This window comes from Crotalus tigris, unplaced genomic scaffold, assembly GCF_016545835.1.
Source record: "Crotalus tigris isolate CLP2741 ecotype Arizona unplaced genomic scaffold, ASM1654583v1 scf7180000023830.6690815, whole genome shotgun sequence".
Taxonomy (NCBI): Eukaryota; Metazoa; Chordata; class Lepidosauria; order Squamata; family Viperidae; genus Crotalus; species Crotalus tigris.
Genome location: NW_024100214.1, coordinates 5,658,553 through 5,681,316, shown reverse-complemented (window position 1 = coordinate 5,681,316; position 22,764 = coordinate 5,658,553). Strand labels below are relative to the sequence as shown.

The 22,764-nt window shown below is 40.1% G+C and overlaps 1 protein-coding gene across 2 annotated transcripts in view; it reads left to right on the top strand.

Annotated features, from left to right (window-relative positions):
• CD151 (CD151 molecule (Raph blood group)) overlaps nucleotides 1–21,887 on the top strand; it is a 46,935-nt gene extending 25,048 nt beyond the window's left edge. For both annotated transcript variants that reach the window (XM_039321904.1, XM_039321905.1), the window contains exons 4-8: nucleotides 7,038–7,112; nucleotides 10,840–10,944; nucleotides 14,212–14,364; nucleotides 16,752–16,838; nucleotides 19,646–21,887. In XM_039321904.1, the coding sequence (XP_039177838.1) occupies nucleotides 7,038–7,112; nucleotides 10,840–10,944; nucleotides 14,212–14,364; nucleotides 16,752–16,838; nucleotides 19,646–19,705 (480 nt within the window). In that variant the 3' untranslated portion in view covers nucleotides 19,706–21,887. The remainder of the gene's footprint in view (nucleotides 1–7,037; nucleotides 7,113–10,839; nucleotides 10,945–14,211; nucleotides 14,365–16,751; nucleotides 16,839–19,645) is intronic.
• Nucleotides 21,888–22,764: the final 877 nt, after the last annotated feature.

Here is a 22,764-nt window from a genome sequence, read left to right as displayed (position 1 = left end):
TGCAAGCCAGGCCATTCCACTCTGGTTACACACAAGAGCGCACTGTGTTGGAAAATTATCCCTGTTTGTTTCTGTTCCCCAAAGCCAAAAATTACAGATTAAAAGTTGGTACAGTCCTTTAGGTTGTTTTGCCACAGAAAACTAATACTTGTCTTTTGGGGAAGAAAAGAGCTGTTTGTTCCTGCTTTTTCTCCTCTAAGTGGCTGGCTGTGACAGGTCGATTGTCTTCTGATTTGGAGCCAGAAGTTCATTTGGCCTGGCTGGCTTTGGCTTCAGCTGTTTCTGCCAAGTCTGAGCTCAGCTCATATTTCAAGCATCTCTGTGATTAGAATAAAGAGCTGTGTACTGGTATATTCCCATTTCTTTCTTATTAAACAGTAAGATGAATGGATATGATGGTCCACCGTGGTGAGTGAGCGTCAAAGGAGAAGTGTGTCTCTTGTGGGCTTAATGATTCGAATCTGGAATCAAATGCCTTGGGAAGAAGGCACAGATTTCAAAATATGTTTTCTTCCTTTACCTTCTTTACCCCCATTTCCTCTCCTCCCTCCCTCCCAGTTGCTATGTAAGTCAGTTGTTGCCATTCCAAGAGTGGGGCTATTGAGGGGAAAGTCTTTATGATCCCTATAACATGGGTTGGTAACTCTTAACAGCCACAATGACAAAGTTTCGACTTGCATCTTCTTGGTGATAATCCATCATGTTCCTCATATCCTTAAGTTCAAAATAAACTCAAAATTCTGTTGGTGAGAAGCTTAAACCTATTGATGGGCATTCTTCCTCCCTTCTACCTCACTTGGTGGAAAAAGTTTCTGTCAGTAATAACATTGATAAATTGTCACCCACATTTAAGTATCTATGTTAGTAGGGTGTGATGTTGGTGTTTTTTGGGAGGGAGTTGGCAAAGGTTGGGGTACAGTCGGTTTTTTTTTTGTGTGTGCCTTCTGATCAGTATTGACTCCTGGACTCTGCCTGGACTAATCCCTGCAACTATCTTGGCAAGGTTTTTCAGAAGTAGTTTGCCATTACCTTCTTTCTAGGGCTGAGAGAGAGTGACTGGCCCAAGGTCATCAGCTGGTCTTGTGTCTAAAGCAGAACTAAAACTCTCAGTCTCCTGCTTTCTAACCTGGTACCTTATCTACTACTGTACCGAACTAACTCTAGAATCAGTTACCATATTTGTGTTTTTTTTTAAATACTTGGGACTTATGTAGAAGCCAAGTCTGTTCTTGCAAAAAAGAGAATTGTATTTTACAACTTGCCAGCTTCTTTTTTTAATTCTATGTACATATTTTTTAAAATATCAAAAGGAAAACCTAGAACACAGCAAGAACGCTAGTAAACAGTAGACAGGTATCTGAAGGTGCCAGATGCAAATCCCAATTCCTACTTTGTCAATTGCTAGCTCACAACTGGCAGGGATTAATAAATTTGTTGTGATTCTATAGATAAGTCTTTCTCCTGCGGGCAGAGGATGATCACAGTTCTAGATCAACATGCTTAGAAGGCATCACATTTGAGAAGAGATTACTGACCTTTGATGATCTATAGCAGAAACAGCTGTGCCCTTGTTTAATTTGGGAACCATTGGCTCTGATCGTCTGTGAATGGAAAGAAAAATATAATCTAATTGGCCTGTATTTGTACAATAGAGGAATACAAGCATGAAAATCAGTTTTCTAGCTCATTGGCGAGTTGTTTCCTTTTTAAAGATCTCAGCTGGTAGACGGATGACGTTAGTAACATTACTTATTCTGTTTCCAACAAAAGTGACCTGTGGGTGAAGGCGTGTTTCTGTTCTGTTTTGCAGCTCCTTTTAGTGTGAAGTGCAGTCTTGAGTTAGCTAGCTCTCTCTTTGTTTACTTGTGCCTGTGGTATGAAAGGACATCTTGTCCAGCAGCAGATGTTCAGAGGCTTCAACAAACTTTGTGGGATGTGAAGGGCTGAGATCAGCCAAGAGAGGAAAAAAAAAGTTTGAGTTTTATTATTTAACTGAATAAATGTGTTTAGATTCTAGCCTTCAATTGTGTTTACTACTAGCATGTATAAATTAAAGGGGGGATTCCCACTCCAAAAAATAAAATTAGAAGCTAAGAGGAAATTAGGAAACACTGTAACAACAAAAACCACCAACACAACAGTCTCGTAATATTTTTTTTAATGCAGTCCTGGCCCAGGCGAAGGACCTACCAGGGGCCTAGCTCCAGGGGTCACAGTATCCACTCCCCTTGGGATTGGGGCCCCAACCCCTGGACCAGATCCCCTAGAAGGAGCCATTGGTGGAACAGACGACGGTCTCCCTGTTCCCCCCCTCGTTGCCTGTCCATCGGTTGGCATGCACCTTGACTGCCAACCCTCCCCTGGTATACGTCACCCCCATAACTGGAATCCAGTTTGAGCTTTGGACTAGCCAACCAGAAGCATCCTGTAGCCGGCTGTGCAGAGGAGGAACCGGGCTGCAACCAGGAGGCTGCTTCTGTACCCTGGTCCCACCATTGCTAAGAGGAAGAGTCCTGGTAACCAACTTCTCCAAAATGCACTCGCAGGATGTTCATTGTGGTTTCAACGGGAGCTGTGGAATAGCTCCAGTCCTCCTCATCTTCCTCCGTTACACGTCGCTCCCGCCATTGGGATGTCAACTGGCCCTCATCCCCAGGCCCAAGGGTGTGGCCAGCCATCAGCCCGGTAACTGCTGGGCTACACCACCACTCCCCGGACAGGACGTCCCCACCTGATGTAGCTCCTGGAGTTCTGGGACTTCACCCGACCGTTCCATTGGCCTGGGCTCTGCCACCTTGGGATGTACCACTGTCTAGTCAGCATCCGGAGGGTCCACCTCTAGAGCCTCAACTGGTGCCGCCTCAGGGCCTGCCCCAACAGGAGCCACCTCCTGAGTGCCTTCCGCCATAGCCCAAAACAGACAAGCCAACCAGGCCGGGTCCAGGTGGCTCCAGGTGTGCAAAAACGGGGAGGCACAAGAAACACGATGGGAGGGGAAAAGGGAAAGGGGGAGCATGAACTTTCTGTCACTTTTGGGAGAGGATTGTAGAACAAACACCAAATCATGACACTTGCTTCCATCAGAATTTTGTTTTCTTTTTAAGGCAAGGGAATCTGGAGGTAATTTAGGAGCCAAGGCAGGTTAAAATAGCAGAAGGTAGTTGGAAGCTATGAAGGAGTTGAAGGATAAGTATCAGCAATTTGAATTTTGTCCTGGGTCAAGCTGGAAACCACTGGAGCTTTGTCTCCACTGCCAGAAGACAGTCACTCTGGTCTCCCAGTTCTGCCTCACAAGTAGCTTAAATTCTTGAGTATTTAGCAAGAATGGCTTCATGTATAATCTATTGCAGCAATATAACTTGAAGAAGTCAGCAGATGTCTATGGAGATTCTCAGTCATCCAGGTCATGGTTGTCCCAAAGGTGCTTTTTCAGGAGGCAACTTGGACTTTCTTGTTTTTCTTTGAAGAAGTTTCGCTTCTCATCCAAGAAGCTTCTTTAGCTCTGACTGGATGGTGGGGAATGGAAGGATTTATATTCCTTGCAGAACAGCTGGTCGTTGCCTTCTTTTAGAGAATTGTTGAGGCCATTTGGAAGTTTACCTGTGTCCTCAGGGTCACTTGAGTAGTGCAAATGGGTGTGGAACCTTCTCCTCCCTTCTACCTTCTTTTTTTTTTTAAGTTGGGCATCTCTGGGCAGGGAATTTGCATTTCTTGTACAGTTAGACTTAAATGTAAACAAACCTCACCCCCTTCACTTCTTTCGCTTCTTTCAATCTCTCCCTCCTTGATTGGAGATCTCAAGGATAAAGGGAATGTCTATTCTTTGAATGGAACTGCTCTACCATCCTGTCAGACATTCCTCCATTCCCAAAGCCTCCCATTTTCCTTCCACATTCCCAATTCCCACTATATGAGGTTCTTCCTGTAATCCAAAAGTATCTAAAGTCTGAAGTCCAGTTACCTCCTGAAAAAGCACCTTTGGGACAACCATGACCTGGAATCTCCCCAGGCAATTTCCCTTTATATTCAGAATCAACCAGAGCCAGTGAGAATGTACAGCCCATCAGAAACTTTGGGTTACTTGGTATATGTTGCAAATGCAGGAACAGTATGAACTATTTCAATGAATAGATATTACAGATTGACCTTCCTAAATTGGAAGTCTGTTCTTTTGTAAATTCTTCCTCTCTGCCATTGAGAGGGAGATGATAGAACAGACTGGCATAGGGAACAAGGGAGTCATTCGGAAGACGTGTCTTCCGAAGCTATAGACCAGACATGTCAAACACAAGGCCTGGGGGCTGGATGTGGCCCGCAAAGTGGTTTCATGTGGCCCGCGAAGTCATCCTGGAAACAGTGAGGGAACGGCCCCTGCTGCCTTGGCCCTGGCCCAGGCCAGCCGGGAGCCAATGTACAATTTTGTGATGGCCATCTATGCTGAAACGCATTCAGTCTTAGCTCCACAAGGCTGTCTGGAAACAGTGAGGAACCAGGAGAACCTTGAGCAGCAGCCTTGAGGAAGTGGGGCTGGGCTTGGTGCTGCAGGTGCTCAGGGGCTGGGCATTTGACCACTGCGCCCAGGGCTCCGGGCAGCCCGCACCACCAACCCCCCCCACATGGCCTGAGAGGAACAGTGATGCTCCTCCAGTGGACCATGCCTTGGCACTTGCCCTGGTCCCACCCCCTTCTGCCAGAAACCCTCAGATCTGTCCCACTCTTGCCCAGGCCCCCACAGGCACCCTTGAAGCGAATGAGGTAGAGCTGGCCACACCCACCCAGTAGGCCACACCTACTCCATCCACACCCACCCAGTAGGCTGCACCCACCCTGGCCACACCCAGCCAGCCCCCTGAGGGCAACCGCAGTGCTAATGCGGCCCTCAGTGAAATTAAGTTTGACACCCCTGCTATAGACCAAAGGCAAAGGAATATGCAGGAATGAGAAATGGTCCATCAACTTGGATCCAATTATTTGACACATCATGGGTGTCAAACTCGCTATGTCACGTGATGGTGTCGTGACATATTGCGACTCTTTGCATTTAGATGTTCATGTGGAGGGAAGAAATATTCTTAGCAGTGGGGAGAATCCCTGATAGTGACAGCTTGGAGTGCTTGTAATAGGCCTTGAATGGCCTGGGGAATCCTTGAAAAGGCCCTGAGCAGTTTACAGGTCCTGAAGTAAATATGAGAGCTCTGGTATAGAAGAGAGCCAAAAAACAATGGGGAGCAGTCATGAGTGATAAGTGTAAATGACAAATTTGTAGAGGCATGAATTGAGTAGGTTCACTATCTATGTTTGACAGGATTATTGAGCCTAGCTCCCAAGCATGTCATAAATTGGAGATGTCTAAGCCTGGTGTGGGGGTGAGAAGTTAGTTTTGTTGCTCTCTCAGCCATCATGTCAATTATAAATCCTGCAAAAGATTGATGGGAAAATTCTCAAGGCAATGGGTAATTACTATATGAAGGTAATGAACCTGCTCAGTTGTCCTCCTTCCTTTCAGGCAGAGAAGCAGAAGTTTGACTTCAGAGGCTACTTCAGCAGCAACAGCTTATGAGGATTTGAGCTGGAAGCGTGACTAGAGCTACTGTTGTGGCAAATTCCTTGCCACCTGTTGGGCTAGAACTGGTTCCTTGTCTGGATTAACTGATCCATTGGATTGCAACTTGATATTGAGACTAGAGCAAGTGATCTTCTGGGTTGCCAGAAGATCTGTAGCCATAGCTTTATCTTAGGAATGAGGGGGGACCTTATAGGAGGTATGGCAGTTAAACTCCCTCCTAATTCCACATTGCCAAGCGGAGAGAAGTTAGGTAAGCAGATTAATTGCAAAAAATTAGGAGGTAATAAACATGAAGAAGTTATCTATATAGCAGCACTATATAACTCCTGTCCTCAAGGCCATGTAGTTGCTTGTTCTCTGACTTCTCTGTTTGTCCCTTTTTCTGGAGATTTCTACATGACCTATTGGAGATTTCTACATGACCAGTTTTAAGCCTCACATCAGTGTTAGTGTTCATCTGATTTCAATGTTTTTAGAGATTGCTACGTAGTTGGATTTTTTTTTAAAAAAAAGCTTATCTCCTTTATTCTTTTTTGAAGTTCACACCTGATAACTGGGCCCAAAGTGCTTGCCTACATTTTGTTGACTTTTCTGTACTTGTCAGGAGCTACAAGAAGCTCAGCTATTTCAAAATGCTTTCTGCCCTGAGCAATTAAGCATTCCACCATCATCTAACAAGCTTGTGATGAGTTTTTACTGATGTCAGCTGGAGGGGTTGCATTTCAAAACAAGTAGTATTGGCAAGAGGCGTAGGAGTCACAGCTGTGAAAGCAATGGGTAAAGGAACATAATTTAGTGGTAGAGCACATGCTTTTCACACAGAAGGTCTACAGATCAGTCCCCAGATTCTCTCATTAAAAGGATTTTGGCTAGCAGAGCTGGAAATGATCTCTAGCCTATTATTTTGGAAACCCATTGCCACACAGTAGATGAAAGTTTAATGTCAAAAGCCGTGATTTAAGTTCATTATGATTTATGGAATAAAGCACAATGGGTGTAATTATGCAATGTGCTAAGCCAAGCAAATCTCATTTTGGTGAATTTATACAGCAGCGAAGACCTGTTTTTGTCTCCCCCCCTTAATGTATCAAGAAGCTATCAAATAATGTATCAGTAAAACTGCCTTCTAAACAAAGTAGATGCTTGTTCCACTTCCGAGTAAGGTGTACTTTGTGCAGCTTGTTCTGAGCATTTCATAAAATAACAAGCTCTGAAAGTCGAAAGCCATTCTTCCACTCCTAGATAGAACAGTTGGCTGATACCCCCCCCCCCAAAAAAAAAATATGGGGCAACCTCCAAATCCAGTTCCTCTTGAGCAGGAGTACATCATGCCTGCTACGTGTTCCCTGCCTTGCCATGCCATTGTTTTCAACGTTGGGTAGCTAAGTCTGCCTGTTCTGTCAATATGCAACGTAAATCCCATGGTGTACAATGCTCTGCTTTAACTTCTTTGTTCATTTTGTTCCTTTAGTATTTCATACTGCTGCTCTGCATCTTCCTGCTTGAGATAATTGCTGGAATCCTGGCCTGTGTCTATTACCAGCAGGTAGGTAACATGAGAAACGTGGGTGATCAGTGAATAGGCTACATTTCATTCCCTACAGGTCTTCTCAGCACAATGAATATTTGTCCACAGAGATCTAATCATTCTTGTCTACTGTGAGCCCGCACTACTGTGACAGTGGTAGTCATGGGGCTTTTTGGCTTCTTTCCACAAAACCCTGTAAGCAGATCTGCTGTGCACAGAACCTCCTAGGCTACAGATTTGTGCATTGGACTAAAAATCTACAATGAACCTACATTGTCATCTGTGTGTCTCAAAAGCCATGCTATGATTTGAAGCTGCAGTGCAAACACTTCTTTCATTAACTTTGTTCCAGTGCTACAATAAAAATGCATTTAATTATAAACCTTATATATAGGCATTGATGTACATCCATTGGCCCAAGCAAGGCAACTTTTACGATGTAGTAAATTTTAATAAACCAGGAGCATAAAATGTTGCTGTAAATGATGTAGAGCAGTTCAGCAATTCACCCATGCACACACCTGGGAAGATCTTTACCACCAGACCCATTTATTTATTTAAAACATTTATGTAGCTGCCCATCTTATACCAAATTCTGGTAGGCTTCCAATTGAGAATTAAAACAGTATCAATAATAAAGCAACCTTAAAACCATATTAAAACTATTAAAACCATAAACATTAAAAACAAAAACCTGGCACCAAGTTAAGCTTCTGACATGCAGTCACCTCATTCTATCCCATAATAACAAGAGCAATAAGACATACACAGCTTCATATTGCTTTACAGCACTCTCTAAGCAGTTTACAGAGTCAGCATATTGCCCCCAACAAACTGGGTCCTCATTTTACCAATCTTGGAAGGCTGAGTCACCCTTGAGCCCATCAGAATTGAACTCTTGACACTGGACAGAGTAAGCCTGCTATACTGCATTCTAACCACTGCACCATTGGCCAATTTAATGTAACATGAAATTGATCTGCAGTGAGTTGCTTTGAAGCCATTTTCATGAATTGTAAAATTACCATCTAAGGCAGGGGTGTCAAACTGCCAGCCTGCAGGCCAGATGCATCACGCGGAAGCCACGCCCACCCCATTGCCGGTAATGGCAAAACAGTCCCAATATGTCACGTGACATTGCACGTTTGACATGTCTGATCTAAGAATACTCTGCTTACTGCATCTGGGCTAGGAATGCAAATATAGATTCTGTTTGATTCTACAGTGGTTAACACATTCTCTTATTACTAACAAAAGGTGATTGTCATTGTAACATCTCTTGACTGTTCACATAGTCCATACTAAGCCCAGACAGCTGAGAAACAGGGAGGAATGAAGATGTGAATGGGTGACACCTAGAACTGTTTTTAAAGTCATAAGTGTCCCATATATTTTGCAATGTCCACATTAAACTGCAAATACATAGAATCCTAGTGATGGATTCTTGTCTGCGAAATTCACTTAATTGAAAATGTTAACTAAAACATTCTTAAAAGTCTTTATTTTGGTCTGCTTACTACTGACATACTAATTGCTGCTAAACTTACCGTTGCTGCTCTGTTTTAAGGGACTGTAATGCTTCTATTGTACATTAGTTTTATGATGAAATAATACAATCATGGGAGGGGAGCTGTCCTTGAAGGACCATCTGCAAATAACAAAAGAAAGAAAAAAGTGCTTGGTAGCAATCTGTTTATTATTGTCCTGATTGATGCATGTTTTCATAATTAATGTATATGCTGATCTAATCAATAGTGGGCTTTTTTTTGGTATCCCAGAGGGTGAGTTTGCAACAGTTTTACTACTTAAGAAATAAACCAGCTTTAACCTGAATGTGACGGGAACAAAAGACCTGACATGACTATCTTGGTTCACACAACAGGCTAAATCCTGGCTGCTTAGTTTCTTTGCTTGCATAACAAGCTGTCCACAAACTAAGAAACTATGCCATAGTTTCAAATAAGTTAACACAATGACCAGGTTTCCTCAGCATGCTAAACCACAAAGTGCCCAATTCCATGCTAGCTTTGTCTGGCAAATGCAATGCAATGGGTCAGATCAGGTGGAAAAGCATGGAGGTTTGCCATCTCTAGGTGCTTAATAACTTGGTCATGATTTGACTTGTGGCTGTGAACTGTCACCTTAGCTTCTCATATGACTTAAATATGGATTATTAAAAAAAATCCTATGATTTATAAGGGATTAGTAGCATTAAAATGTCAGGTGTTGAAAAGATAAGAAGGTTGAATCCCAGTGGAATAAAATACAGTAGTGTTGGAAAGCTTGTTCCTATCCCTTATGAAGTCTGCCAATTGCAGAATCTGATCTACGTGAAAGTGGACTGGAAGCTAAAGGAATGCATGGCAAACATTGATGATGGAGACAGGGAAGGGGAAAAGGCATGGCATATTGAGCTCTTTATTCCTTGTGGGCTTTTAGTGATTGTGGGAATCCTCTTGGTCTTGTAAGCTTTATTTTCTCCCTCTGCTAGTCTTTCTTTGGCAAGCTTCCTGTCCTCTACTCAAGGAATTGGCCTTTTGTGTTGCTTTTTGTATTTCTTCCCTTGCTGGCACTTTCTTCCAAAATGCCTATAAACTGTGTGTGTGTTTACTTTTGCTGCCTCTTTGTCATGCTGCAGTTCCTCCCTATCAACCCACAGGTAATCTGCTTTTGTTTTTCTGCATGGCATGGGTTAATGGAGGGGCTTTTAAAATGTTCTAATATTGTTAAGCTGTTCTGTTTTGCATTTTTTTCTTGATTATTCTGCTCTAAAACTTCACAACCCTTGGTTTCCAAATAAAAAGGTGATTTGGACATAGCCAAGATGATATGCTACCTGATTGGACAAGTGGAGTTTAAGGCTTATTGCTGGGTTGATAGTGCACAATATTGACCTTGGCTTTTTTCCAGATACCCTCCTTTCCTCAAATGCCTGCATGACAGTGTATTAGTTTAGACAGCAAAGTTGTAGATTGGGCATTTGACTATAATGATCTTGGCTAATAGGGTTAATAAAAATTACGGATCTTGTGCAACTTCTCACATTAGCAGTGGCTATTAACAACTTGATGAGTTACTGGTCCTCCATTAGATGAAGCCATTCTTTGCTTCAACATATAGGGTAGTGTTTTCTTTCAGTTGTGGGGGATATTTGAATAAGTGATTGTAGCTCTCAGTGCCCACAATATACTTCTAAAAGTAAATCCAGGCAACCAAGAGAACTATGAATCTAAGTTCTTTGTCTTATTTGGTTTGTAAAGCATGAGGCAGGATGTGCAGGAAAGATCAGAGCAGTCCTTCAATATATTAAAAAAAGAAATGAGCAGGACAAATTGACATATTCCATGAGCATTTCTTCAGAAGCTGGAGAAGACCTTGAGTAGCTTTCTCTGATGATCATATTGGGTAGGGAATGGAGGGGACTGCTGTCCAGGTTTTGGACTGAAACTTGTTCAGGTTTTGGACTGAAACTTGTTCAGAAAGCCTGTTCTAGAGCATTCAGTTTGCACAGCATTTCAAACTATCCACCTAGCTCAGTTTGCCAAATTTATATTTGGCCAAACTGGGCCCCAAGTCCCAGGAGTCATTTTTAATTACATGAAATTTCTCACAGAATAGTTGGTAACAATTGTTACACAGGGAACTGGGTTGAAGAACCATATTGCTATATCTTATTTCTGGGATTAAAAAACCATATTGCTATATCTTATTTCTGTCCCCATTGTTGATGTCCTGTTCTGTATAGCTGAACAACGAGCTGAAGGAAAATCTGAGAAACACAATAATCAAGAAGTATAGGAAGGAAGGAGAAGAGAGTGTGACTAATGCGGTGGACAAACTTCAACAGGAGGTATGTTTAAGAGATATGGGAGTTAATACAGATTAAGATCTAGGGGAAGAAATGGGAAAAGCTGAATTTGTTTATATTTTTATTTATACATCAGTCATGGCAGAAAATAAAATGGCGCTTTTCCCCATCTTCAGATTGTGATATCTTTGAGGCATGTTTTCTGGGTCCATTTTTATCCATACAGATACTTTCAAAATTAGGCTGCAGTTGTTTTTGGCCAGATTATTGATCCAATTTATCCTGGATCCCTGGGGATTTTCCCTGAATGGAAGTCATAATGTGGTCCTTCCTTTCAAGAGAGCTGTGGATGAAAAGATTAATCAAATGAAGACCCAACAACACTACTGAAAAAAGTGCTGGTGGACTTGACTACTGCCAGTTGAGGGAGCTTTTGCCTATCCAGAATGTAGGTGCATATTTGGAAAGAAGTAGCTTTAGGACCCCTTATCTGCAAGTAACATCTGAAGGGGGCTGCATTTCCACCAAATAACTGTGTTTGAATGATTTTTTATATGGGCAAGGCACTTGTAAATGTATTACACGTAGATAGCTTTCCCATTTCATTCTGTGTTGACTTTTCATGGTCTAACAAGGCCTGTATATTTTTAGCAGTCTTGCCTCATGCGTGGAACAGCAGATCCCAAAGGAGAACCACAAAAGTAACTGGTTAAAATAATCTGCTGGTCCTATTTAATGATCAAGTCACTGGAATACCTCTCCAGTTCTTATTTCTACCCTCAACCATTTAATAATCCTGTTGCATGAGAAAGTTGGAAAAACAACTGAGTAAAAGTGGTAAATCACTTCCTGATTGTCAAGTATTTTTCTTGAAGCTATTAATCTCCAGTTACAGAGAAGCATGGCATAAAATGTAATTAACAGAGGAGCACAATTCTCTCAGAGAGTGGAAAGGATGTGCTTCATCTTCTTTTGACCAGTGCAGCAGGGCTTCAGATCAATATGTCTGGTTATTTTAGAATTTAGATGATCATATTGGACGTGGCTAGACACTTTTAAGGTACAGTGTGTATGATTTGGGAACATACTGAGTACTTCATTCAAAAGAACAAGATTGAGAGCATTTTCCCAACTGGTGGGAAGTTTTACTCATCTTTTTATTTTTAGAAACTGCTGATAGGAAAATGGATATTTCTACTCTTCAGTTTATAAGATCACTCTATTTTATTTCAACACTTGTGAAAGTATGTTGCTGAAAGCCCACCAGTATACCAAGTCTAAACAGGAACATCATCCTAACATCTATTCTTCCTGACAGTTGGGATAATTAACCAGTGGAACAACCTGCCTCCAGAAGCGGCGAATGCTCCAACACTGGAAATTTTTAAGAAGAGACTGGACAGCCATTTGTCTGAAATGGTATAGGGTTTCCTACCTGAGCAGGGGATTGGACTAGATGACCTCCAAGGTCCCTTCCAACATTGTTGTTGTTGTTGTTGTTGTTGTTGTTGTTGTTATTATTATTATTATTATTATTATTATTGTTATTATTAGATTTGCAGTATCTGAAAGGTTGTCCCGTTGTCCAGTAAGGCAGAGAATGTGTGATAGTGGAGGGATCATTCAGCATATGTTCCAAACCGTTCAGAAATAAAACCAGCTGCATTTAAATTAACTTCTCAACATACATGAGATTGCTGCCTAACAGTATAATATGAATGCACAGGGAATAAGCTGCTCTGGGCTTGCTCAGAGATTATACATATATGGGTTTTGGATTCATGACACAAACTGGAAGCTTGGGATACTTCTGGGTAATCATGATATCAGATGGAAAAAGACTATACAAGGAAGGGAAGAGACTCCTTTTGACCATAATTGAACAGAAATGCTTGAGCATGCCATGTCTTTACAGGTAATTACATTTTTCAGCAATGATTCTTCCACACCCAGCTGATATATCATCCACTTGCCGGGAGTGTAGCTTGATATAGTGAGAAAAACTAAAGTAGCTTGTTCATTGATTGAACAAACCAGTGGAGTCCAGCGTAGGCCCATGGATACGAAGCAGAAGTGGCGTGACCAAGAATGGCTTTACAAACAATAGGTCCTAATATCTTCCAATTAAGAGGAGACTCTTAATATAATTGTATCAAATTCAAGTCTTCATTAGCTCCAGGTATTCCTCTACAACAGAGGTCTTTAAACTTGGCCCTTTTATGATTTGTGGACTTCAACTCCGAGAATTCCTCACCCAGGCATGCTAGCTGAGGAATTCTGGGAGTTGAAGTTCACAAGTCATAAAAGGGCCAAGTTTGAAGACCCCTGCTCTATCTACAAAGATGAAGCATTCAGTGCCAGAGGGTTGTTCAGCCTTTTCCTTACATTTCTTTCAGATGGAGTTTACTTGTTTGTTTGTTCAATTTCTTCAACTTCTTCTCAGTCACTGGGTTACAGTTCAGAAAATATATTACAAAAATTCAAAAAACATTTTAAAACAAAAACAGTAAAACTGGTTAAAACAACATTTAAAACTTCCAATTCAAGATACACATATTGCCCGTTAGCAATATAGCCAGGAAATGGAGCCCTTGACACATTCAACATCCCAGGCTTGGGAACATAGCCAGGTTTTTAAGGCCTTACAAAAGACTAACAGGACTGGGGCCTTTCTAATCTCCAAAGTGAGGATTTTACATTGAGCCAGGGCCACTGAGGAAAAAGGACATTTTTCTACTCCCTGTCAGCCAGTATTCTTTGGCTGACAGGATTTGCAGCATAAGCATCCTGCTTGATTTAGTTGGACAAGTAGAGAGACTCTTGCAAAAATTTGATCTCTCAGGTACCTCAGGGCTTTATAATAATAACAGTTCTATCTTTAATAGAACAACTGAGGATTTGCAAAAGCAAGTGAAGAGGACTGACTTGAGTGCAGGTTTTTTTTAGAAGGAGCTTTCTTGAGAAACATTTGATGCCTAAACTGTACTGTTACACATTTTTCTAGCTCCCAAACTGAAAAGAGACATTGTAAGCTTCCAGAAACAAAGTAAATTTTACTGCTTCTTGTAGAAAGAGATGCACAACCTTGTAACTATTTAACGGCAACAAGAAGCTTAGTGAAAAAAGTTTTATTTTTTATTGTCTGGCTGGTGGATTGTTGTGTACTGACCTTTTTATGAAAAATGGCCACAAGTTGTGCATACTAGAAAAATGTGTTGTCAAAGACAGGAAACTTAGTTTTGTAATTTTGGCCCAATACCTCATGCAATTTTGGTTTTCTCATAATGTCTCGTTGCCTGTGTTTTTTAGTTTAAGTGCTGTGGCAGTCATAATTACACAGACTGGAGTGACAGCTATTGGTACAAAATTGAAAAGGAAGGAAGGAAGGTCCCAGACAGCTGCTGCAAGACAATAACTGAAACATGTGGTAGAAGAGATCATCCTTCAAATATCTACAAAGAGGTAAACAATTTTTTTTTAAAAGAAATCAAACAAACCCACGGACCTCTCCTATTATCGTTATGTTAAGAAAACAGTGATGAGACCTTTGATTGTTTATGCTCTTTGATCAATCATACCTTGGTCATTATGCATTTGAACATCATAACAACCTCAATCTAGAATTATATCATAATATACCTAGATAGTCCTCGTTTTACAACAATTCGTTTAGTGGCCATTCAAAGATATAACAGCACTGAAAAATGTGACTTATAACCATTTTTCACAATTACAAACTTGGTAGCATCCCTATGATCGTGTGATCAACATTCAGTTGATTGGCAACTGGTTCATTTTTATGACCATTTCTGTGTCCCAAAGTCATGTGATCATCACCTTTTGTGAACTTCTGACAAGCAAAGTCAATGGGGAATCCAGATTCACTTAACAACTGAGTAACTTATCAACTGCAGTGATTCACTTAACTGTGGCAAGAAATGTTGTAAAATGGGGCAAAACTCACTTAAATGTCTCTTAACAACATACATTTTGGGCTCAGTTGTGGTTGTAAGTTGAGGACTATCTGTATTTATCTTGATTATGTTGTTCTAGAGAAGTAAACATATAAGCAAATAGATACTTATATTCCTTGGCAGGGCTGGCTCTACTGAGGCGAAAGATTCTGGAAGAAAACAGTGCTAACCTACTTTTTTTTATTACGAAAACGAATGGGAATATCCGGAACTGAACTCACCCTAAAGAGTATTTTTCTTCTATGTTTTATTGTGCACATAAGCTTTTCAGTGTGAAGAGTAGAGAAGTACATATTTTAAAGTGCCCATTTCTACTCCAATTCTTTAGAATTGATTTAAGTGCAAAATTCCATTTTTCCACCAAGCTGGTTGATGCTTTCAGCCTCTAGGATACTTTGCTGGATGATGATGATGAAGCAGTCCCTTTCAGTGGGGGCTCAGGGTAGGATTAAGGGACATGAAGGCACATGAATAACTTCTGCAACTAAGCTTGTTTTGGCCATGCAGAGGCAGACCAAACTCTGCCTCAGGGCATAATTGCTGACTGCTGAATCCAGGGGACTTTTTTTTTTTTTTTTTAAGCTTTATCCAAAATGTTGGGGAAAGAGACTCTTCTGAAGGAAAATTCCTTCACATTTATCTGAATTTTCCCTATATTTTTCCCTGCATCTTTTTCCTCTCTCTCTTTTTGTCCTTGTTTCTAAACTGTGAGCCTTCCTTCTATCATTGCTGCTGTATAATTAAAAAAATAACTAAGAGGGCTGAGGTACTTTAAAGACTAGCCAGTTTATTATTGTATAAGCTTTTATGGATTGCAGACCACTTCTTCCAGTTCACGGAAGTTTAGATGATAATAATAAAATGGGATATTTTTAAGTTGTCACAAGTCTCTTGATTATTTTTGCTCTGAATGCTCAACAGGGGAACTCCACACAACCCACAAAACAAGCAATGTTCCCAAAGACTTAGAAACAATAACGAACCATTTCCTCTTGATGAGATTTTATTCCAACCAGTATTTGAATTTGACCTGCCACAAAGAGATTGAGAACATAACAGAGAAAGACTACTTTGGGGAAGATCTCTGTTATACTACTTAATTTATTCCGCTGCAGTTATATAGCCCTGGGAGGCAATTGATAAGGAGGAAAAGGTGGAAAAGGGCAATTCATGACTCCTGTCATTATTTTTAATCACTTGTTTTTATCTTTGTGAGAACTAGATTGTGACAAATGTGAGGCAAAATGGGCAGTAGATTTGAGGGCATCTGAGAGCTTCATGGCCAGTGAAAGATCTGACTTTAGATTGTCTCAGCATGTTTCCTGCTGGCTCAGTTTTAAAATCATGGGACATAGTCTTGTGTCACTACTGGGGTGCATGAGCGTGAAATGAATAATTAACATTCGGACATAAAAAAGAATATGTCTATAAAAAAAGAATATATGCTTGGGTTATGCAACCACTTATCCTGGTAATTTTCTGTGTTGCAAGAACTTGGCAGATCTGAAGGAGAAGCAAGCAAGACATCAACTGCATTATTTTCCAGAAATGACAGCTAGGCTTGGCTGATCCCAGATTATGTATCAGGCTTTGTTAGGAGTGTCCTCTACTCCTGGTTGAAAGATGACTCTACCCATCCTCCTTAAACCCACTCCATACAAGGCTTTATAGAAAGCTTATTAGGAGACGGGTGTCACAATATGGATGGGGATGATTCTCAAGCTGATGACGGTTTTGCCACAAGTATCAGCCTATGTTTACTCCATCCATTTGTATGTTTGTTTCTTGAAGGAGGTGACATTGTACAGCACGGGAAGATAAAACCAACTTAAGATAGGTATGAAAGGTAACATCATCTCAATGTTTTATTCCCAGGGTGGCTGTATCACAAAGCTGGGAAACTTTATCCAGGAACACTTGATAATTATCGGAGCTGTGGGACTCAGCATTGCATTTGTACAGGTATGTAACCAGCAAAGACTGAATTATGCATGCTTTGAGTTTGACATGCCACTTGGAAAGCCAACTTTGTCGTGGTTGGTAACTGGAAGGCTGTAACCAAAATTTGTACCGTAAGAGGCCTGGTGATCCAGCTTACCCCTAATTGATGTAGGGGTGAGAGTTTTTTATTTTATTAAAGTAGAACCTTGCTAAAGATTGCATGGTAATAAAGGGAAATCTCGTTTATTCCCCTGCCTTAGAAAAAAAATCTGAATAGAAAATACTTCTCAAGAGTGCCATTCTCTTTAATGAATGTAATAAAATTTCAAAGAGAAGCTAACATGGGATCTTACATTTCTTTCAAAGGTATTTTTTTGAAGCCTAAGTAAAAAACTTCAGAATGACAGTCAGTTCAAAGTTCTTATGCAAACAGTCTTAAAACCAAGATTAAGTGGTAGAAAGCTTATAGACCTGTGATGTTGTGTTAATTTCACAGTTTTATTATGGTTTTTATGTTGTTTTCGCTTTTGATTGGAGCCACCCAGAGTTGGACACGATGGGGGAGCTATATAAATGTTTTAAATAAATAAATATTTTAAATGTTTTAAATAAATGAACTTCAGGATTCATTGTGGCTTTTAGTCACTATATATCTAAACTAAAACAGTATATGCTGTTAATAAGTTGTTTTCATCCATCATGGCTACCACTTTTGTTTTTAGGATCTGTGGAGGCAAAATATACTGAAGCACAGGCATTTATTTATTTATTTAAAACATTTATATGGTCGCTGCGCCCCTCCCCCCAATCTTACGTACCAACTCTGGGTGGTTCCAATCAAAAGTGAAAATAACATAAAAACCATCATAAAACTATAAAATTAACCACATTAAAAATATTTTTAAAAAACCCTGGCACCAAGACAGATGATAGATCATGATTTGGCAGGTAAATACGAACAAATTCCTCTCAAAAATATCTTTAAAATATTGAAACAATTGTTATTTTCTATTTCTTTACCCAGGCAGCACCCCCCCCCACCCCTGCCAGTCATACATAAAGGTGTTGACCGGAACTTAACTTTATATTTTTACAACAGCAAATAGTTTAAGCTGAAACCTCATCTTACTTTATACTATATATGCACTGGAATGTTCTCACCCTTGTATCTTTTTTGAAATTGAGTATTTCTGGATCCTGAAGATTTATGGCTGTCATTTACTCTTGGAGGCTGTGTGTTCCTCCAGGGCAAAGGACTCTATAAACAAACACTACAAAGATGTTATCCCCGCTTTTTTTTTTTAAAAAAAATCAGGCAGTATTTAAAGGAGCATAATTGGCTCTGAAAACCTACACTCTTTTGCTATCTAGAAGCTTCTCTGCCTAAAGAGGATTTCTACTGTGTATGAATAGCCATGTGATTTCATGTTGTTTGGATGCTGGGTTAAAAATGATACAAGCAGCCCTATTTGTGGATTGGAACCTGCTTTTCAGTCTAGAGCTCAGTGACAAAAAAGAGACATTTGAGTTTTTGAATTATTTTAAATTGCATTTTGCTAAATGTGTAAATGGAAGTTCCAGTAATCTATTTCTTTTCTTTTTCAGGTGGGTGTGGGGGAAGGCTAGACAGTGTTCTTTTCAAGAAACATGAAAATTTGTAGAGCAGTCAAACAGCACCCTCTGGTGTTAATGTAGCACAACAACAAATCAGTTTGCAAAATCCTGAGGAAGGGAGAGGTTTTTGAACAGCCTCTACAAATTCCCCTCATCAGAGGTGTAACCCACTGTGACAATTACATTCAGTGTCTGGGAAATTAGTAGTTTTACATCATTGGGTATCTCCCTCCTCCTTGCACATTTGAAATAACTTTGGAGAGTGTTAGCTTTTTGTTTGTAATAAAAAGAGGAAGCATGCTGTGAAAACGCTGGAGAGACCCCAATTCTTCTAAGAACAGTACAGCTCACTTGATAATTTTTGTTAAAAAGGATCTGCACACTGTGATGTAATCCAGGTTTTGCTTTCTTACAAGGCCATAGAAAGAAATGTCCCTATGTATAACATATTGATTTGTCTTAAAAGCTCATTGCCACCCTGTTCAGTTACCCCGTGACTTACCAAGAGACAATCTCCAACTCCTTCCTATAGTCCACCTAAATGCACCCTCAGCATTTCTGATTATAGAATACAATTTGATTTAAAATTTATTTATTAAATTTTTATGCCATCCATCTCACTGATGAAGTGACTCTGGGCAACTTATAAATGATAAAAAAGATAAATAGAAAAAAAAAGTTTGTAAGAGCTAAGACCAAGACACCGATGGCACAGGTGAGATCTTCTTATCCTGTTAACCATCTCCAGCCAGCAGCACCCCCATGAAGCCATTGGCCGGGGAATTCTGGGAGTTAACATTGAAGCCTTTATTTGTCATCCTAGATTTTAGCAAAATTCATATAAAATTGCAGCAATCTGTATCATTCTGGAAATCGAAGAAACACTAAAACCAAGGAGCCAGTTTGGTCTAGTGGTTAAGGCACCAGACTAGAAAGCAGGAGACTATCAGTTCAAATCCTGCCTTAGCCATGAAAGTCAGCTGGATGACTTTGGGCTAATCACTCTCTCTCAGCCCAGCACCTTACAGTGTTGCTGTTGCTATGAAAATAGGAGGAAGAAAGTGTGTTAATGGATATGTTTACCACCTTGAGTTATTTGTAAAAGTAATAAAGATAGGATATAAACAAAACACATAAATTGCATGGGGCCACAGATGTTCTGGCTTAATATTATGCCCCTCCTCTTACTTACCTCTGTTCTCTTTGTCTCCTAGATATTTGGGATGTGCTTTACTTGCTGTCTGTATAATAGCTTGAAGTTAGAGCCTTACTAAGAGCTCATGGATCGCCCACCTGTTCAATTCCTCCACGTTCCAGCCCATCACCCTGACCTTTTCTACAGCAGCACAGAACTATCAACCTTTCCAGGACTTTGCTGCTTCAAGGAACATCATTGTAGGATCATCCAGTGTCTCTGCCAGAAATAATAGTCCTCCTTGAGTCAGTAAGGAGGGAAATCAGTGCTCAGCTAAGTTATTTTTTTTCCCCCACTCCAACATAATGGAGCTATAGAATGCAGTCTGGTTGAATTCTTTACAAGCACACAACCTGAAAGAGTTCCTCAGAGCTCCCAAGGACATGGTACCTTTAGTCTTCTCCCAAACCATCAATCAAGGTCGTTGAGCTCTGAGATATGACAACTGAGCATTGTGTGTGCGCAGTAGATGCTTTCTTCCTTTTCCTAGATATAATGTTTTTCTGGAGGTTTTCATAACATCTTGCCCAAGAGAATAGCTCTATCTGTCAATAGATACTTCTACTGGGAAAATTTTCCTCCTGATCTTCTACAGGATGCTACCCAGGGATGGATGAATAAGGTTCTCTGCACATTTTTTCCCCCTTCGAGGAATATTTTTGTCCTGGAGAAGAATATTCTTTTGTGCTTCTCAAACCAAATGTTGAAAGACATTATTTTGTTCACATAATTAGAATTTTTGGACTTTAAAAAAAAATATCAAAAACTGATTTCCTGCTCAAGGAAGGCTGTTGAAATAATCCCACTTTATGGAATGCAGTAGTAACTCTTCATAGAATTAGTTCCATTTCCAGAATGAACCTCTTTTCATTGGGGAAAAATATATTATCAAGTTTGAAGACTGATATGAAAGTCTCATTTACCAGCTAGGCATGACCTGATAGGAAGAGATCCACAACTTTGCTCACCTTACATTATGAGTGGGATTCATTAGGAAAACTAAATGTTGAGTAGGTGTTGTCTTTTCTAAAGTGATCCTTAAAAATTGATCAGCAAAGTGATCACTGCCTCTTTGCACCCATAGTAATACTCCATCTGATGCCATGGAGGAGGCTGACCGGGTACTGGCTCCCACCACTGGATTTATTAGCTTTCCCAAGAATTCATCCACATGGAGAATTCCTAGAGAAGATGCCTATCCTTCAAAGTTCTTCGGGGTCCAATTGGCATAGCCATTGCTAGAACATTTCTTGTCCCTTCCTTCTTCCCATTTTGGGTTTCAAGTATAAAGTTTTTTAGTTAATGCACATTTGCCCCTCATCCACAGCAATGGGCACTTGAGTGTGCTTTTTAAAGTGTTCGCTATGGATTGTGGTTCCTACAGCCCCTGGCCATTAGCTATGCCAGTTGGGTTTTTTGAGGAGATGCAGTCCATACAGTATTCATAGGGGGTAGATTGCTTATCCCTGGTTAACAGACTACTGCCTGTAAGGTCTGTGATGCTTTGGAGCTTAGCAGGGAGACTCTTGTTTGGTTTATTTGGAAGCTGTTAGTACCATTCTCCATTTTCCCCATCTCTTCCCTTATTGGTTCTTTTGACAGAATTGGCAGCAAGGGAAGTCACTTGATCTGAGACCTTTTTTTTTCAGCCAGGACCTTTGTATATTCCACTGCAAAATCACTATTCATTTTCTCAGAGAAAGGAAAGGTGGAAAAAAGTACTTTTTAAAATCTCTCTTTACTGCAAATACCTAACATTAACTCACACTGTTCTGAAACTTCCGTTATGTTGTTTTGAGTCCAAGAGATGAATGTTCAGAAAGCAAATGGGAAGATGAGAAGACAAATCTTCCTTTTGTAAATGTTCACACAGGAGTGGGGGGGGGAAGCTATTCTCACTGTAAAGGTTGGCAGGTCTTAAATTATTGGCAGAAATTCATTTCTATAATTAGGGGTGAATTATTTCCTGAATATGATATGGTGTGTTCCTTGAGAAATGAGTTATTAATTAAACTATTGCTATGATAGCTTGAAATGATGTTTGACTACTGAAATGTACACGCACATTGGCTAGCTTTCTTTTCCCCTTCTTTCTGGGAATCAAATAGTGCCATGTTATAAGCAGACCAGATATGCTGACTGATAAGCTGTGCCTGCTCTTTTTTTCTTTTTTTAATATATATGTATATATTAACCATGCTTAAATGCGGTTTATGTTGCTGGCCAATAAAGTTAAACGTGTCTTTATTTATAAAGTTAAATGTGTCTTTATTTGTCTTGTGTAATCCTGAACTGATCTCCCTATACAATGGAAGAGTAACAGTGATACATCTTCCTAGGATGAAGACTGTGCAAATGGGAAGTTCTCAATTTTCCTGCTGTCCAGGACCCTCCTTAGCTCAAATATAATTGCCTTTTGGGGTTAATAAAAACAGATTCTACTGCTATCCCTTGCTCATGCATTTCAGAAATCCAGCTCATTTCATCTTCTGAAATATCTGTATTAAAATATTTTTGATACAGTAAACATTAGAGCAAGTCAGGTTCCAGTTTTATGTGCTGGACCAGAGACTAACCATCTGTTGCTGCAGTTAATTTGTAATGTTACCAATGGGTAAGTCTAAATACCCGGTGATCTTGGATGATCTCATAAAGGTTGGCTTTGGATGGGAGATCATCAGAAAATCCCCAAAAATGCAGTCAGAACTGGCAATGCTAGAAGAAGGTAATGGCAAATTACTTCCCTGGCAAATGGCAAATTGTTCCCAAGAAAGCCACACAGATTTGTCCTTGAATCAACATGAGTTTGTTTGGGGTATGTAATGTTCTTTCCAGCTTGAAAGTTGTGTCTGTGCTTTGAATGAGGTACTTGGGGGCTGTGATTAAAAATAAGTGGAGCCAGGATAAAAAAATATTTTTTAGTAATTTTTAAATTAATATCATTACAATTTGATGACGACCCAGTCCAAGTTTTTTTTTTTTGAAAGGATGTATTGTACATGGTCTTGCAACTTGGGATGTGCACCTCTATTTTATAGTGATAATACAAGGATGAAATTGTCTTGCCTCTCTTTCATTCTAGACTATACAGGGAATTATTGTTCCGTGATTACAATTGGGACTAGCAAATCAATTGCT